Source organism: Lissotriton helveticus, chromosome 1_1, assembly GCF_964261635.1.
Source record: "Lissotriton helveticus chromosome 1_1, aLisHel1.1, whole genome shotgun sequence".
In the NCBI taxonomy this organism is placed as follows: domain Eukaryota; kingdom Metazoa; phylum Chordata; class Amphibia; order Caudata; family Salamandridae; genus Lissotriton; species Lissotriton helveticus.
This window is the reverse complement of record NC_136057.1, coordinates 1,279,734,036-1,279,752,771: the sequence shown is the minus strand read 5'-3', so window position 1 is coordinate 1,279,752,771 and position 18,736 is coordinate 1,279,734,036. Positions and strand designations below refer to the sequence as shown.

The 18,736-nt window shown below is 46.1% G+C and overlaps 1 protein-coding gene across 2 annotated transcripts in view; it reads right to left on the bottom strand.

Moving 5' to 3' along the window:
• Nucleotides 1-18,736, bottom strand: part of FAM3C (FAM3 metabolism regulating signaling molecule C) — a 429,441-nt gene that overhangs the window by 70,797 nt on the left and 339,908 nt on the right. For both annotated transcript variants that reach the window (XM_078680653.1, XM_078680664.1), the window contains exon 8: nt 5,568-5,652. In XM_078680653.1, the coding sequence (XP_078536779.1) occupies nt 5,568-5,652 (85 nt within the window). The remainder of the gene's footprint in view (nt 1-5,567; nt 5,653-18,736) is intronic.

Here is an 18,736-nt window from a genome sequence, read left to right as displayed (position 1 = left end):
CTCCTCCTCCAACAACCTCTGCGCCTCTCTCCTTGAGCGCATCTTCGGCTGCGGCGTCGACGGCACCACACGCGGCGTCGAGAGCTCCGGGACCGGCATCAAAGCAGGTTCCACTGTAGTAACCGGCGCCGATCGAATCCGAGAAGCTTCTTGGGATGGAGCCAGAGATTGCCAATACGGCGTCGACATCCTTGGAGCCGGAAAGTGCCAGGACGGCGTCGCTGGCATAAAGGGGGCCTGTGGATACTGTTGAGGCACACCCAAATTGTAAGCCAAATGACCCATGGGACCCGCAGGTGCACCAGAGGGGTATGAGGCCCTGGCGAAAACGCCATACATTGCATTAATAAAATGCGATGGATTTGAACCCGGAGCCGGAAACTGTGGAAGATGAGCCGGTTCGAGATCCAACCGAGGCACCTCTGGAAACGGTGCCGCTGGAGCTGCAGGCGGATCCGCAGGAGCTGAAGGAACCTCAGCATCAGCCGGATTCAACACTCCCTCCGGAGCCGGCGAGAACCTCGGCGCCGATGAACACTCCGGAGTCCCTTTGTGATGGGGAATAGACCGGAGTCGCCGGAGGAGACACTGAAGGAGAACGAGTGATAAAGTCCTTAACTCGAAGTCGAGGAGCTGGAGAAGGTGACCTAGACTTCACAGCCTTCAACGATCGACGCCGAGAAGCATGTCTCTTCTTCTTATGTCTTCTCTTGGAGTCATGCGACGTTGATGACTTAGACTTTGACCTTTTTCAACCCCTTTTTTCTTTCCTTGCCTTGGCCATATACAGCTTAGCCTCCCGTTTCTTCAGAGCCTTCGGGTTAATTTTCCTGCAGGAAGAACAGCCCTCGTTGTCTTGGTCAGACGACAAACACCAAAGACAGTCTTCATGCGGGTCAGTAATAGACATATGTCCTCCGCATACCTTATAGGGCTTAAAGCCAGACTTCTTTGGGACAGAAATGTCGAAAGAGATAAAATTGAAAAAACAAATTATCCAGACAAAAGAATTGGAGAGTCCTAGAAAAAACAGTTAGCGTCGACAGCGCGGAAAAAAGCGAACTGACAACATCACGTCGACATGGTCCTCTTATGGCTCCAGTGACGTTATGCGGCGCCGCGTGCAGAGCCATGGCATTGTGACGACCTCGTCGGCGTTTGGTGCTAGGGAAAACTTTCCACTAAATGCTGGCGCAGGGGATATTCATAAGGTGAGGAATCCACAGGCAGATGTATCCATCAGAACCTCTCTGCAGCATTCAACACGGTCTCATATCCCATCCTCATCAGGCGGCTGCACAAGAGTGGCATCCAAGGATCCACTCTCGACTGAATCTGATGCATGGATCACAAGTTGCTGGCCTGACATGTCACTCATCAGAAGCCCGCTCTCAAGGTTCATCGCTCAGTCCCACCCTCTTCAACACATAAATTATCCCTCTGGCCAGCGTCATTTGGACACACAAAAGCAACATCCTCTTCTACGCTGAGGAAACACAACTCATACTGTCCCTCCCAGACCAGACCCACCACAAGAAATAAGTTCAACACCCTGCATGACTGAAATCACTAATTGGATGAAAACTACTTGTCTCGGGCTCAACACCAACAAGACAGAAGTAGATATCTTCAGCAAGAACACTTCGCCAAGGGATGTCAACTGGTGGCCGGCTGACTTGGACCCACACCCAGAACCCATGCCAGGAACCTCAGAATAGTAATCAATAGCTTACAGGACTGATTGCACAATTCAATGCAGTCACTGTATATTGCGTCCACTGCCTGAATATGCGGTGGACAATGTTTAAATGGCTCCCAAGCAACACTAGAAAAACTATCACTCATGCCCTAGTCATCAGCAAGTAGGACTACGGCTTGGGTACTCGCAAAAATGTTCCCAAGAGCCAAATCGTTTGGTCTGTGATGTGACCAAGGGCCACACTGATGCCATATGGAGTGATTGCTGGAAGGGTGTGTGAAGAGGAAGTGAAACATATACATGTAGTGGCTGCACAATTATAAATCAGAAAACCTGGGATGATTTCCGGCTTCTTCACTTTACCAAATTGTCTGACCCTAGGCAATTGTTTTATTTCACTTTTCCTCCCTTTTGTTCATTATCATATAAAAGACGACCTCGAAATACATGACTGCAGGATGGGTGCAGTACAAAAGGGGGTGGTGATGGACGGGTGCAGTCAAAAACTTTTTCCTGTGTTTTATTTAATAAAGTATAGCGTCATTCATCTATAATAAGAACCCAGACCACCCATAGAGTGCACACAACAACTGACTTGCCATTTATTTCACTACTGGCATAGTTGACAGGGTGGGGATTTTTTTTTCTAAATTCATTTTTGAAAACTATCACTGTCAAAAAATACTTCTTTATGCGCTGACAATCTAATGTACTACGGTAATGTACAGGTTCTGTATGTCAATGAAAAACACTTTTTGAATTCTGAAGAGACTATAATTTTTACACTTTTGCTGAAAGATGTCTTGAAAAATGAAGGCTCTTCTAAAGTTAAGTGGTGCAGGACTCCCTAGTTACAGCCTTTCACAACACCATTTAGCCTTTGAATAAAAGTGTGCCTGTTTATTTAGCATCTTTTACCTTTTAACAGGAGTCAAGTGCTGCTGTTTACCAGGGGGCCGCATGAAGAGGCAAGGAGGGCCGCATGTGGCCCCGTGCCGTACAGAGTATCAACGGACTACGGGAAAACCCTCTATGCTGGGATTATCAAGCAACTAAATAGAAAACTACAAACCATCCAGAACTCTGCAGCCAGACTCATCCTCGACCTCCCACAGAGAACCACACCTACAGGAGATCCAATGGCAGATAAATATACTCAAATCAAACTCCTCCACAAACATTCAAGGTACAACACAACTTAACCCCCTTCTACCTGAACATTTCACCAACCACCCAGACAGCTCTGCATGACTCCTACTCGCACACATCCCACGCATATACAAACCCACATCAGGACGACCGGTGTTCTCTTACACTGCTCATAAAGCATGAAACAGCCCCCCACAACTTGTCTGAGGCTTTCCTCTTCTTGAATGCTGCAAACAGCTGAAGATCTGGCTTTTCAATCAACCAACATACCATAGGCCAAGCTAGGCACGCACACCTGCTTTGCTCCAGGATACCCTTACAGGTGTTGGGGCACCACATAACATAACAACACAAATGAAGGACTATGTTTCCAAGTGCCTTACTCATCTGGAGCCCTTCGTCAGTCTGTCAAAACACCCTTGTTTGGGTGCAGTCCATCCATCAGTCTAAGCATTGTACTTAGCAGCAATACCTAGGCATAGCGTGTCTGTTAGTCAGCCCAAATACTGTTTATTCAGGTGAGACCTCCACCCCTTCCCTATTATGTTGCCCAACCAACTATACTATGTTGGGCCACAATAATCAGTCTGCCAATCTATGTATTATGGGAGTGAGGGTGCACCTGCCATCAATTACTCTAAGCACATGTAGTCCGATGTGTTTTCCCAGGCTTTTGTACCTACTTAGGTGGGGCCTACTATTCTATCCTAACTGAGGCAGACCTCAACCACAAACCTGTTTAAGTACCAGGCACTCAGGTGAGGCAACCCATAATTCAGTCCAAGAACCTTTACTCCAATGAGACCCACTCATCACTCAGTCATAGCACTAGCACTCAAAAGAGGCTAACCCTTTAGTCTGTCCAAGTACTTGTACTAAAAAGGGAACACTTAGTCAGACTATCGAGTTCATGTACCCAGGTGGGGCCCACTCATCCGTATGTTCCATCGATTGTCCTCTGATGGACCAAAACTGCCAGAACCTTACATTCCAAATACTGGAAGAGTTCTTCTTCTACCTTCTTTCTAGTTCATGAGGAGGGGATTCCATTGCAGATTACTAACCTGGAAGCAATCACTCTAACGCACACAGGTCCTAAACTCAGGAGGCCAGACCTCTTTAAGGACACTTCATCCAAAGGAGCAGTACACCCTGACTTGCAGAAATCTAATTATCCTCTATTTCGAGAACGAGTACAGTGTCTCTGGCCTACGCTTCTTCAATTACACAGCTTCACAAAGCAAACATCTTGTTTGTAGGACCATAGGGGGAAGAATACAATCAGGCTCGAACATTACCATCATCCTTCATGGCATCCAGGGAGCAGCTGATCCACTGGGATGGTCTTAAGTCAGGAAAGCTCTGCCTCCCGCGTGGAGCAGCTGATCCACTGGGATGGTCTTAAGTCAGGAAAGCTCTGCCTCCCGCGTGGAGTTCCACAGGGGTCAGCTTTGTCACCAACACTGTTTAATATATATGTCACCCCTCTGGCTAGATTAATCAAAGATTATGGCCTTACATTAATCTCATATGCAGACGATACCCAGATAGTGGTATCAGTCATGCAGAGGGTGGACACTACAGCTGTCAGCTTTCGGAACGGTCTTGGCTTATGGCTTGGATGAACCCAAATTTTCTCAAGCTCAACACTGAAAAGACTGAGGTCATCGAGTTTGGGTTGAGTCCTTCTGTATGGAGCCAATTATGGTGGCCTTCTGAGGCGGGAACTGTCCTGTTCCTGTGGTTCATATTTGGTAATGAACTAAAGTTTACAAAACAAATTAATTAGCTAACCTCCTCTTGTTTCTTTATTTTAAAAATTTTGCATAAAATTCTGCAGTTTATCCCGCTAACCCTGAGGAAAATGGTGATAGGAGCTCTTGTCCTTTCAAAAATCGACTATGGTAACGCTCTATACCTGGGTATTGACAAAGGCCAGACCGCCAAACTGCAGTCCCTGCAGAATGCGGCAGCACGAGTGCTGCTTTATATTCCTAAACACCATCCTACGTCAGCCAGTATTAGACTCCTTCAGTGGCTCCCAGTTCTACAGCGAGTAGAATTCAAAGCTCTCCGTCTTGTGCATAAGGCACTATATATGGAGATGGAACCACGGATATTGAAAAAATTATTTTCCTGGTACTCGCCACGACGGAATCTTAGGTCAGCCAACACAGGGCTGGTACTAGTACCTAAGATTTAAAAAAAGCCAGATGGGGAGGCAAGAGCCTCTCCCACCAAGCAGCCAAGCTGTGGAACACCCTCCTGACTAATATCAGACTACAGTCCAATAGGTCTCTTTTCAAGAATATGGTCAAGACATGGCTTTTCCCTAAGCACGTAGATCGGCAAGCCTGTGCAGTGGTGCCAACTCACATTAGCGCCAAGACGCCTCGGCAATCAAGCGCTTTATAAGTATGTCAGTCAGAAAGTAGAATACAAGTATCCAATGTTTGTATTGAACATTAAAAACAAAATATGGTTCTGAGGGTCATCACAGGCTTGAAATTGAGGTTGGGATATGTGGAAAGCAGTGTACAGATTGACCTTATTTAAGAGTTTTTAGTGCCTGCGGATACAAGGAGATTAGAAATGCACAGTGAGCAAAATGTACATTCATCAAAGTAATGATCCTGCATGAAACAAATCATGTAGATCATCGGGTATTGTGTTAACGAGTGACTGTATAAGGTGAATGGGTGAAACAATATGTACTCACTTTGTGGCACCATCATCGTACGTTGCCATTAAGACAGCAGTTCCTTCCTTTATGGTCTTCAAATATTCAATGAAGGGTGATACATCTGTATGGAGGAAGTACATGTATCAAACACTGTTTAAATACACAGCAGAACACAAAACTGTCTAGAAGAGTGCACATGTTTAGGACAAAGTAAGTACAGACTATTGAGTTTTAAGCATTTTAACAGAAATTTTTAACAAAGCAACATAACCTACATGAGATTTTGAAGGGATTGTTTCATATAGAAAGTTAACCGCTTGCGTGCGGCAGGAATTCCAGCCCTGTGCTGGACATTCCAATCACGGGCGTGGTTGTGACGGAACCATTCCGTCATCAGCACAGCCCAACCGTGATTCATGACGGAATGGCTCCGTCACAAGCATGGAAGGGGTTAATGAGTCAGAACAATGAGTGAGGGGGCTTCTAGAAAAGGCAAAACAAGTGGAGAATAATTGCATATTTACAATCGTACATGTACGACACGAGGGATTATACTAGTGTGAAGCAGGTAGTCTTGTGTTGGTAGGGAAGGTGGGTTCTAGGTCAAGGGTGTGCTTGAAATAAGGGAAAAAGAAGGCTGGTCAGAGCTACTGGGGAGGGAATTCCATCAGAGGCTGCTATGCAAGTCAAAGAACAAACAATCAAGAATCAAGAGCATATTGGGATTGTGAAGAGCCAGAAAGATTACTAAACTTAGTGAGTACCTGAGGCATGGGAGTAGCGGTGGCAGGCAGGCTGAATTGCTTTAAGCACTCAGGAAAGAAGTTCATGATAGGCACAATGTCTAGCTTAGCAGCATTTTACTTGATGTCGGTTGGCATCACTGGGCAAGTGCTTTGAGAAGTTGAACAGTGTCCCCATGATGAAAATAATTATTAGAGAAGCAATTCCGCAGAAGCCCCATCAGCAAGTAGTAACTGTTACATGACGCAAAAAGGGAAGTGTGGCACGTTTTCGCGTGGTTTTAAACTTGGTAGCTCAAGTACATTCTTCAAATAAATGTGTTAAAGAAGGGTCCACCTTAGTAGGATAAATATATATATACTTGAAGATGAAGGAAACAACAGTCAGCTCAAAAATCTGGATCCCAGGATACAATGAGTCACAAAGAAATAAAACGTATATAGACAGAGAGAAATCATTTTTTTTTAAATGTATTTATTTGAAAATTGCAGAATAAAATACAGCAGGTACATATCACAACGGCATATGTAGGTGCGTCCAGACAAGCATTTTGGGTTCTGCTGTTGCATCTTGCGGAAGGATAAGAGTTTTATAAACAACTAACAAAACAGGCTACAGTCAGTACAAACTCGAAGCAAAACTGACAATCCTAGCACATTTGTACAAAGTTAGGAACAATCTGATAAAGAAACACATCTTATGGAGTCAATACACAATGTGGTGGACAAATCATAGATCACTACATTTAGATACAGGTGAGTGTTTAACACATCCTCCGTCAATATGTGGCTTGAGTGGAGCACACCAATGTCTTAGTCCTATCTCGGTACAGTATATTGTCTTTTGAGGTATAAAAGTGGTACAGTTGCACAGACACAAAGAAATGGTAATCATAGCACAATACTTCGGAACTATGTTGCCAGGCCATCTGGCTCAGAGGGGGGGGGGGGGGGGGGGGGACTACGCTCTGCTCCGTGACCATTGCAAGAACGGCTCCCAACTATCTCTCGGCCGCGAGGCGGTCGGCATCAGATACCAATATGCACCCAGCTGTGTGTGGCCATATGTCACATCCGACAGCCAGTCCGCAAACTTAGGCCGGAGTTTACGTCCCCATTTCATAGCCACTTGTCGTTTTGCATATAGCAACAATAAAGCATGCAATTTCCGACTCTTGGGTTCCGTGTTTGCCACCCACTCTAGAATGCCAAGGAACGGGGAAGGGACGTCTGCTCTATTTAGAATTTGATTTATGGCTACAAATACTTCTGACCAGTAATCAAATAGAGCCGAGCAGCTCCAAGCAACATGCATAAAGGAGGCTCCCTCCTCCCCACATTTCCAGCATCTGTCATCTTCTCTGATGCCCATGCAGTTTAGAGCTAGTGGGGTGCGGTAGAACTGGTGAAGAAACTTGAAGTGAATAAGTCTAAGTTTGTAGTTTGGGGAGAGTTCCAACAGCTGTCTACAGCAAAATGACCACTGGTCGTCAGTTAAGGGCGTCTCAAATTCTTCATTCCACAACTGCAGAGATTTAGGCACCACAATAGGGGATTGCTCTTGCATGGAATTGTATAAACGTGATACCAGTTTCTTCCGGGATGCCCTCACTAATATGTTTTGGAGTGCATGTAAGTGTGGCGTCTCCTCTGGGAATTTGTCCCACATCGCTTTGCATGCAGTTTTGAGTTTGTGGAATGTGAACATATCCCCAAAAGACAAAGGCTGGCTCTCTTCCGCAATCTGCAGTTCCATGAACATACCCCCTGGGTATAAATCCGCAAATGTGTGCAGCTTAGATCCAGTGATGGATACATCTCCTCCGCCTTCTGCCAGGCAGGGGAGCATAGGGTTCTGTTTAAGGGGGATCGCAGGTGCGTACAACAGGGGTAGGGCAGCCCGCCTTTGCAGCTCACGCCACACCCAGCGAAGCATGTCGGCAGAGTCAATATCCCCTGTTGGCCTAGGACACCTGCGATATAGAGCGACGCTCTAGGATAGCGGAGCCACCGTGTCTAGCTCAACCGCCACATGTGGTTGGTAAGGTGTGGGATAGGCCCAAAAGTGCAGATATTGGGCCTGCGCGCACATCGCATATAGTTGCATGTCTGGAGCGCCCATACCACCCTGCCGCAGCGGCAGTGTCAACAATGCCCACGAGAGTCTAGCTTGACTCCCAGCCCACACCAAGGATAGCAAATGTGAGCGCAAACAAGTGAAAAAACATTGCGTCAGGGGGATGGGGATGTTTGCGAACAGGTAAAGGAATTAGGCACTACAATCATTTTCGCAAGTGTTATTCTACCAGCCAGAGATAAAGGGAGTTTAGACCATATTGCCACCTTACTCTCAAGCCAGGCCACCGCTTTTCCAAAATTTAGGGTCCAGAGGTCTTGGAGATTGCGGCTGATCCAAATGCCTAGGTATTTAACCTCATCAGCTTCCCATCGTAAAGGATAGTCGGAGTGCACTTCGGAAGTATTGTCAGTCAGTGGAAACATGACTGACTTAGACCAATTAATAGAGACACCGGACAGCCCGCCGAATTTAACAAATTCTCTCAATAGTGGATTCATGTTTTCGGCTGGGTTACGTACATACAGAGTGACGTCGTCAGCATATAACGATATCAGCAAGCTTCGGGAGCTGAAACCTATACCTCTGGCTGTATGATGTTGCCTAATTCTGGCCGCTAATGGCTCCATGGCTATTGCGAATAACAATGGGGACAAGGGACATCCCTGTCTAGTACCTCTGGAAATTGTGAATGGGTCTGATATCATGCCATTTACTCTCACCCTAGCTCTGGGAGCAGTGTAGAGCAGTCAGATTTGATATATGAACAGCTAGCTGAATCCCAAACGCTCCAGTAAAGTAAAGAGATAGGACCATTCAAGAGAGTCAAAAGCCTTTGTGGCATCTAAAAAGATCACAGCAGCTTGCTCATCCGGATGTAGATAATGCAATACCGAGAAGACCGTTCTCAGGTTGTGTGTGGTTGCACGGCCAGGTATGAAGCCTGATTGGTCTGGGAGGGCCACCATTGGGAGCAAAGGTTGTAAACGATCCGCTATTATTTTTGCATAAATTTTGACGTCAACATTGATCAGTGACAGGGGTCTGTACGAGTCCAGGTACTGGTCATCTTTATCAGGCTTCAGCAGTGTTATGACAAGGGCTTCCCTCATAGATTCTGGCAGCGTACCCACCTCTAGAGCCTCAGCAAATACCTCATGGAGCCGTGGGGCAAGTTCATCCACGTACGTTTTGTAGAACGCTGACGTTAGGCCATCTGGCGCCGGAGCTTTATTAAGCGGAAGGGCTTTGATAGTTTTGGCGATATCTTGAATTGTCACTGGTTGGTCCATATACTTCCTGTGTGCATTATTGAACCATGCAAGCGCTATGGATTCCAAACAGGACGCAAGAGCGTCCTGCGGCATAGCATGTGTGGACGCATACAATGTGGAATAGTATGAAGTGAACGCCTGTAATATCTCACTTTGCCCCGTCATCATGACCCCGTCAGTGTTAAAAATGGTGTGCACGTGCGTGGGTGGTGCGGAGGAGTTAATCATTCTAGCTAGGGTTCGACTGGGCCTATCTCCTTCGCCATATCTACGCGCCTCAGCATGCTTGCCTAAGAATTTCAACTCACGCTGGGCCTCCTCAGCGAAGTCTAGTAGTTTAGTTTTAATTTGCAAGGCTATTTCTGGCGTAGGGTCATCGCAGAAAGATTGTTCAAGTGTTTTAAGCTCTCTTTCTATCTCAGCCATGGTGTTTCTGATGGCCTTCAAAACTCCCGCCTTGCGCGCTCTGCATTGCCCCCTAATGACCACCTTAAATGCGTCCCATAGAACTGATTCAGTGGATACTGATCCCTCATTGTTAGTAAAGTAGTCTTTTATGTCCTGCCTTATCTCTTCAGTGAAAGCTGCATCTTGAAGTTCATGTGGTGGGAGGCGCCAGGGGAAAGCCCTCGTGGGTACCCCAGGAATCTCTAGTTCTAGAAGACAGGGAGCGTGATCAGAGAGGGAGCGGGCCAGAATCCCAACATTGACAGTCCAAGTGGCCACATCTTGAGATACCAGCCAAAAGTCTAGTCTGGACCAAGCAGCGTGGTGTGCGGAAATACATGTACCTACTTTAGTGCATGCGCTGCGGGACCTCCAAATGTCTATTAGAGAGCCTTCATGAATTATGTCTCTCAGTGCCTGGCTGGCGTGTGGATGCAATTGCCTGGATGAGCCCTTTCTATCTAGTGAGTCATCCATGACCACGTTGAAGTCACCTCCCCAGATAATTGTGGGGCAGTCTAGAATAGTTATCTGTGCCCACACTTCTCTGAAGAACTCTGGATCGTCTACGTTTGGCCCATATACAGCCACCAAAACCACATTTTTGCCAAGCACGGTTCCGTGCACCACCACATATTTACCATCTTTGTCACTTGTTACCCCGTGTTCTTTCCAGTCAATACCTCGACGCACAAGTATAGTCACTCCCCTCGCATAATTGGAGAAAATAGTCGAGTACGTGGATCCCCATCTGGAATGTTTGAGCCTGGGTGAGGCAGTGGAGTTAAGGTGTGTTTCTTGTAAGAAACAGACGTCTATGTTGTGTCTAAGTAGATAACTGTGCATCAATCTAGATTTTCTGCCATCACTCAAGCCCTTATATTCCATGTTTGAACCTTGGTCACACCCATTGTCTTTCGTCTAGCGCACCGTAGATGCATTTTGATTGACCCATATTATAACGTACATCAAAAAGAATAAGTTTGTTCATGTAGCACTGACAACCCGCCAAACATTCCCGTTCCCCAAACCTCCCTCCTCCCACACCAACCCCCCAATTAGGTTGTGTCAAGACCCCCCCCCAAGACGCCAACGGCGTTAAAACAGTAGTACTTCTGAATTGTGGGAGACACCCCTTGGAGGCGCGGCATCTCGAGCGTACACCCCTATTGTCACAGGGTGGCTGCATTGTTACAAGCTGTTTAACTAGCCTAATGAACAAAGCAACATACAGGCAGCAAGGTCAAATGGCAAATGAAATATCAAGTAATAAGAAACAGATCAAAATCAGTACACAGCTCGAAGGTTGGACAACAGCTGCGACATATGGCACAGCAATAGTAGCAAGTCACCAAACTCAGTAAGTCCACTGTAGCAGTACCCGCAAGGGGTGAACCCCACCAATGGACAATAACATACTAGTGCATTTGGACTTTAATCATTGTCACTCAATGGGCACCCCTCCTCTGCCTCAGTGAGAGCCTTTCTTTTGGACCTGGGCCCACACACATGTTTTGCAAATTTTAGAGCAGATTTGGCATCCAGAAAGTGGTGTGTTGTGCCCTCGTGCACGACCCTTAGTTTCGCCGGGTACATGAGGGAGTACGGGATTTCAGCCTGGAGCAGCAGTTTCTTGGCTGGCAAAAACTCTTTGCGGGCCGCCTGCACCAGTGGCGTGAAATCCGGATAAAAGGAAATGTTGTCCCCTTTGTGTATTATCTTTCCCTTCTCCGTAGCTAAGCGCAATATTAGGTCTCGGTCTTGGTAATTAAGCAGTTTCACTAGGATAGGTCTCGGTGGGGCCCCAACAGGCGGCTTCTTCCCCAGAGCTCTGTGCGCCCGCTCCACTGTAAATACCGGAGAGAGGTTCGAATCAAAAACGTTATGCAGTAGCTCCGTGATGAAGACTTCCATTCTCCCCATTGCTGTGGTCTCCGGAATCCCCGTGATCCTTACATTACAGCTCCGAGAGCGCGCTACCAAATCGTCCACTTTGGCGCACAACGTCTCGATTTTCTTTTCCATGTTAGTGATGTGCGTTTTGGTTTCTTGTTGGAACTCACAGCACTCAGTGTGTCGATTTTCTAGGCTGTCCAGCCGCGTCTCATGTGTTGCTACCTGGGATCGCACAGTGTCCAAGTGGGCCGCCATGGCATCCAACTTAGTGTCTATACTTTTGAGGCTCGAACGTACCTCAAGCAGCAGCGCTGTGACATCCATCTCTGGAGGGGTGTCCTATGACGACCCCTCTGCAGCCATGGTGTCCTGCTCGGCTTGCTTGGACTGCCTTTTTTGTTCAAACATGAGCTTCGGCTGGCGGGGGACGCCCTTACCCATGATGCGGCAACTAGGCTAGTACCTCTCCGCAGTGGCCTATACAGTGGCGAGTCGGACCTCGCGGGATCCTATGGCCTCAGGAACGGAGAGTGGGCACAACGCAATGCAGAGAACTCGAGCCAGGTGGGGACCTTTCTACACCCTATTACAGCGTCTCTCTGTGTATACGAGGGCGCAGAACAGGAAGTTATGCAGGGCAGTGCTTTCTTAACAGGAAATCCCACGATGATATGCAGCGGGCGGGCACACAAAGAGAAGGGCCACCGCACGCAGGATGCCACCAAGTTAGCGGGTACACATCAAATATAGCAACGGCAGCGCGCCCCAATGAGATCTGAGCTGGCGCGTGCGTTATACCACATATATCAGCACCTCGCAGGCACAAGCAGACAATTCAGATAGAGTCAGGAAATACCACCGCTACGACAGGGCAAGGGTGGTCACCGTCTGCAATTCCAATGCACAGCCGCCTTGCCCACCTGATCAGGCGCAGCGCATATGTCTGACAGCGCACAGTCGCACAATGTAGGCTGCGTCAGTACTCCGAGTTGTAAGTTCACCGTGCACATCCACTCGTATTTCCACACGGAGTTTGGTTGTTCTTGCCCATACTACATGTGCTCAAAGTTCAGGATTCACAGTCTGGCCGCACTCACGTTGGCACCCGCGGCGAGTCAACCCTGCCCAAGATGGGGGCCCGCCACAATGCCGATCCTTCTAGACAGGTTGGTCATACAAGTATGGGTTATTCAGACCCGCACAAAGGATATCGCCTGCAGCAGAAATGGAGTCCTTACCCCACCATCACGTGCGTGGGCTCCGGGCTGCCTCCCGGCGACTCGCCACACGAGCAGTCAGGCCTGTGCGTCCCCGGCCTCAATTTATGCCAGACCCGGGGCTCGATCTTCAGCGCCCTCGGATCGCAGCGCGACTCAGCTGCGATCCAGGCAGCCGGAGCCTGTAGATGCGGTATCAAGCATGCGAGGACCCCGAAATTCAGGTCGAGCGTGCCTTAGACCTTACGAAGCAGCAGGAGCCGAAATCGGGCATTTGCTACCCAAAACAGCGAGGATTTGATCAGGATTTATGATGCAGCCGGCGGAGCTCGCTGGTTAGGCGGCCATTTCGCTGCTCGTTCGGCCACGCCCCCTGACAGAGAGAAATCTTTAGGTAAGACATGCTGCTATACAGATAGTTAGATGAGGAGGGGCTTGCAAAATCTCTTTGTCTACATTTGGAACTGTATGTAGGCATTTAGTTTTGGGTGAATTAATAATGTACCCCTTTAAAAGGAAAAAACACTGACTGGACCATTGTGTGTTACTACAGAGTTTTGCATCCAAACCACCTCCCTATGTAACAGTGAACTGTTCTCCCTCGCTGTCTTGAGGGTCAAGCGCTAAAGGCGTACACTTAGTGCGCAGTTTAGGACAATAGTAAGATGGACACTGAAAACTATAATTAAAATACCCAAGGTGTCACAGTTGGAGCCCAGTAACCCTTGACTGCACTGAGATTACCTACTCTCCCCCTAAATAGATCCCAAATGAGTTGTGTTGGAGGTGCATTGCTTTTGCTCAGTTCCCCAAATAAAATTAGTGATGATACAGGCCATATCTCATACCACGCCTTCCTGTGGCACTACAAGTAACAACAGTCAGCACTGAAAAAAGAGAAAACTGCAATAGAGGATCATGCCGCATGTGCCAGCAGCATGGCCAGTGCAAGCAGCAGAACCCTGTGGAATCCCAACTCCTAAGATCGCTGCTGCATCCAAACCCAGTGTACGGAGTGAGATGTGTGCGTGGTCATAAGCAAATGACTGAGCTTCTGTTGTGTGTTTCTGCTTTTCCAGTGGGAATTACCGTGTTTTGTTTTGGCCTCTGCCTAGCTTCTGCAAGAGCCACCAGCCCTTTTTACCGATGGGCATTGACAGCAGTCAGTACAGTCTTTATGCTGTGCCACGCCAATTTATCTATAATGCGAGTACAGTGTTATCTTAAGTGGTGCACGTGTGAGAATATCTTCTTTGGCACATGCGCAGTACGATGATCGTGTTGGTGGTGAAACAACTGCTAGCATGCACCCTTTCTGTGTTATTTTTGAATGGAACAATTATTTTGACAACTGTTGCCATTTTTCATTTTTTTAACGGACAATTATTTTCCCATTTTGTTTTTTCTTTTGGTAGTGGGAAAAACATAATTTTTCGACACTCCACTTTCCACTAAGCCAATCTTAATGAAAATTGGAAAGCCTCCCTCCCCAAATAATAAACAATCCCCGGGGATGGGTTTTCATAGGCCTACTGCAGGTTTGAGGACGGGAGCCGCATGACCCCCTCTCCTTAATAATAAACGGCCCCCAGGAATGCGAGTGCCTAGGGGCCTCTATAAGGCTTAGGGAGAAGTGCCCTGGAACCCCTACCCTAATAACGAAATGCCCCAGGGGATGGGGTTTATTATTTTGCTAATAACTGACACAGTTTGAGGAATCTGCATGAAGCTTACCAAAAATACATTTTATACTCCTCAGATCCTTGCTGACAAGGTATGGGTTGATCCGTCAAGCCGGGGCTTAGAAAGGGGGTTCCCAAAAACTGATTGCCTAAGTTAATTCACGTAGGAAAGTTTTAGAGGTGATACAGAAAAAAACCGCTAAATGGAATTACATCACATTTTGCAGATACTTAGAACTTTTCTCAGAAAGTGTGCTCTCATTATTTGGTGTAAATCTGTTAAGCTGTTTTTTTTTTTACAAATTCACATTTAAAGAGGTGCTCGGATAGTTATGAAAGGGTTAAGAAGATCAAAATATCTGGAGTGTTGGCCTCTTTAGAGGAGGCTAGTCAATCCTGAAGAAAAAAGAAAACAACAAAGTAAATTTGGGGTGGTGATCTGTGGCAGGTTGGTAGTGTTCAATGAATCTTCACTAAACTTTCCAAACAAAAGGTTCATCCAGCTTAGTTCCTTCCTGGAAAGTTTAAAGCGGGGGCTGATAAAAGAGGTGGGTCCCGAAACAAATGCTCTCTATGCAATTTCCTTTAGAAATTTTAGACAATGTGAAAGTCAAAATAGCTGAACAGAATTTAACTAAATTTAGCATAAAGATTAACCTGGATTGTGTAGTTATGGTTCAGCTGCACTTTAAATTGAAAAGCTGTTGATTTGGTTATAACTTTGGTCTCCATAGACGTTTCTTTTTGTGCTTAGCATATGCAGCTCTGGTACATTAAAGCCAATTTCCATGCGCTTTTGTCAAAAACATGTCTTTTCTCAAATAACCTCCCATAGAAAATTTTGCTCACAGCTACAGCAAGAACTGCTGAACGGATTTATACCAAACATAACATCAAAAAAGGACCTTAATTACTGCATTGTTTTGAGGTTTCTTGTAAAACCATTTAATAGTTTTTGAGATATGGACAGGTTAAACTTTTGAATATCTTGTCAGTTGAAAAGCCATTTGTTGATTTGCTTCTAACTTTTGCACAGTTTGATAATTATTAATAAAATTTAGCGGACACTTAGTATGTTAGTAGTTACAAATGTGCGCTGATCCTTTCCAAGTGGGAGGGCATTACAATGGAAGGGGCAGAAGAGCTTTCATTTGATAAAAACTTCCACACTGTGATTAATCTATACAGAATCTGGCAGAAACTTATAAAGATTGGTTTTATAACTGGTGTGTCAAGTTTTGTGGCAACAATTTAATTTACTTATAGCTGTGGCACAGTTTGATGAGCCTGTATCAAATATGGGTTGCAGATACACCCACTGCAGGTATGTCAAATTTTGTGCTAATCCAATTAAGGGGGAGGGAAGGATAATGCAAACTATTTTATGTATTAGTAACTTTGGCAGTGTTTGATGTAGAAGCACAAATTCTGTCAGACTAGCTTGTTTTGCCTACACAAACGTGAAAATGTCAAGAGCAGTCAAGGGAGGGCTCAGCAGTTAAATTAAAAAGTAGGGGGGTTGTCAAAAAAAGCGTTAATTTTCTAGTAGCACTACCATAGTGTGATAAACCTGCATACAAGTTGGCAGAAGCTTTGAATAACTAGTTTTCTGTTGGCTTGTCACGTTTTGTATCAACCCATTTGGGCAAGGGGGGAATATTTTTTTTTAAGTTAAAGGGATTGCAAAAAAGAATCCTTAATTTGCTTATCATCAAATGTGCAGGGACCTAGCAAGATACAGTATTAAAGGTATTTCAGGTTTTGGGTCGATCCAATGTGGGGGAGGGATGGCAAACTTAGCTTAAGAGGGAGTGGTCAAATTGTTTTTTATTTACTAATAACTTTCGCTCAGGTTGATAGCTCCGCAAAAAATTTGGCATGTTTAGCCTCCTCTTGGTTTTCTCAGTTTCATGCAGGTCTATCAACGATGGGGGCAGATTTAAATTGGGTGTCAAACTAGTGTACATTTGCTGATAAATTTGGCACAGTTTGATGAATAAGCATGAAATTCAGCAGAAGTTTGACAGATTTTGCTTTCTGTTTATATAAAGTTTTAAGTAGATCTGTAAAAAGGTGTGGGGGGGCAAATATAAATGAGGGGTGATAAAAGTTTAATTCACTATTAGCTTTTGCCCTGTTTGATGACTGCATGGAATTTGGCAAAAGTTAGCCAATTAAGCCCAGTATATGTCCAACCAGGCCCAGCGACCAACCCTCTGTGCCAGGCCAAAGGACATGGGCAGCTCAGAATGGGTTCACAGCAAGTGAATATGGTACATCATTAAAACAAGCATTGGCATAGCCAATAGGTCTCGCCTTTGGGACCTTATAAGTGTTTTGTTTTCCAGCACAATATCCATGCTGCAACAACATCAACTGTTGCATGGCTACAAACGTATAATGTCCCAAAGGCGAGACCTATTGGCTATGCCAATGCTGGTTATAATTGAGACACAGTAGACAGTAGACACAGGAGCCCTACAACATGCCCCCTCTCTTGGGATTTTATTACCAGTATTAACACCAGCGTTAAAGTTGTGTAAAAAAAGTGTGAACCCCTCGTCACTTTACTCTGGAAATCAATCTCTAAAACTTGAAAATTGTGACGCTTTTTATTGGGCAAAAGTGCACCGGTGGTGGAAGGCAAACAACTATAAAAGGATACAGACGACACATGGACAGGACTGACGTGTCATCCTGTTCACTCTGCCTTCTAAAGACGGGGCCTGTGCAGGAGCGCAACAAAGATGTAATCACCCCTGATGCACGCGAAGAAAATGTACCTAATGAAGATGCACACCCCAGGACTGGAGAGGTGAATAAGGGCTACATTTAGACCTCAAGTGCAGATACATGTACGCACGGAGCTATCTCGCCAGCTTTTACTCAGAAATCTGGCCTCTTAGACAGGCCAGGTAGTTACGAGTCAGGGGAATATGGCCGTAGATAAATATAACCTGAAAAACGCAGCAACATAGAGACTATCTCACTGAGCTATCAGCAATACTCACTCAAAAGTATTGTCTTTGAGACAGGCCTAGTAGATGTGTGTCCGCGGAAAAGCGATGATTACTTGAGACTGTGTAAAGCAGTAGCAGGTGCACTATCCCACTGAACTATCTTAGCAACATTTACTCTGGAGTCTGGCCTCTGTGACAGTAACAGTAGCTGTGTGTCCGCGGAAATGAGGCGCTGATGACTTGAATCTGTGCAACTCAGCAGCAGATGCAGTATCACACTGAGATATCTTACCAACATTGACTCTGAAGTAGGGCCTCTGGAACAGGCCTGGTAGCTGTGCGTCCGCTGACATGCCTTGATGACTTGAAACTGTGGAAGTAGCAGGCAGCAGGTGCACTATCCCACTGAACTATCTTAGCAACATTTACTCTGGAGTCTGGCTTCTGTGACAGTAACAGTACGTGTCTGTGGAAATGAGGCGCTGATGACCTGAATCTGTGCTATGCAGCAGCAGATGCAATATCCCACTGAGCTATCTTACCCACATTCACTCAGGAGTCAGGCTTGGCACAGTGAATGAGGAATAACGGCAATTAGAGTGCAACAACAAGCAATAGAAGTGTGCAATAAAACACAGTGTGTGAAGACAAGGAGGCGAGGGTTGAATCAAAGCAAAGAAACATTGCTGCAATAACGGGACAAAACACAAGTCGACCTCAGTACTGGGAAAAACTAGGAGTGATAACGAGAGAATGAGGTCCAGGGAGGGCGAACACGTACTGAAGAGACACACATGGAGAGGTGAAGTGGTTCAAGAGAGACAAGAAAGTACGGGAGACAGTTGGACTGACAGCGCGGGGAGGGACAGACACCCACACTGAGGGTGATAGAGAAAGGGGGACATTTTA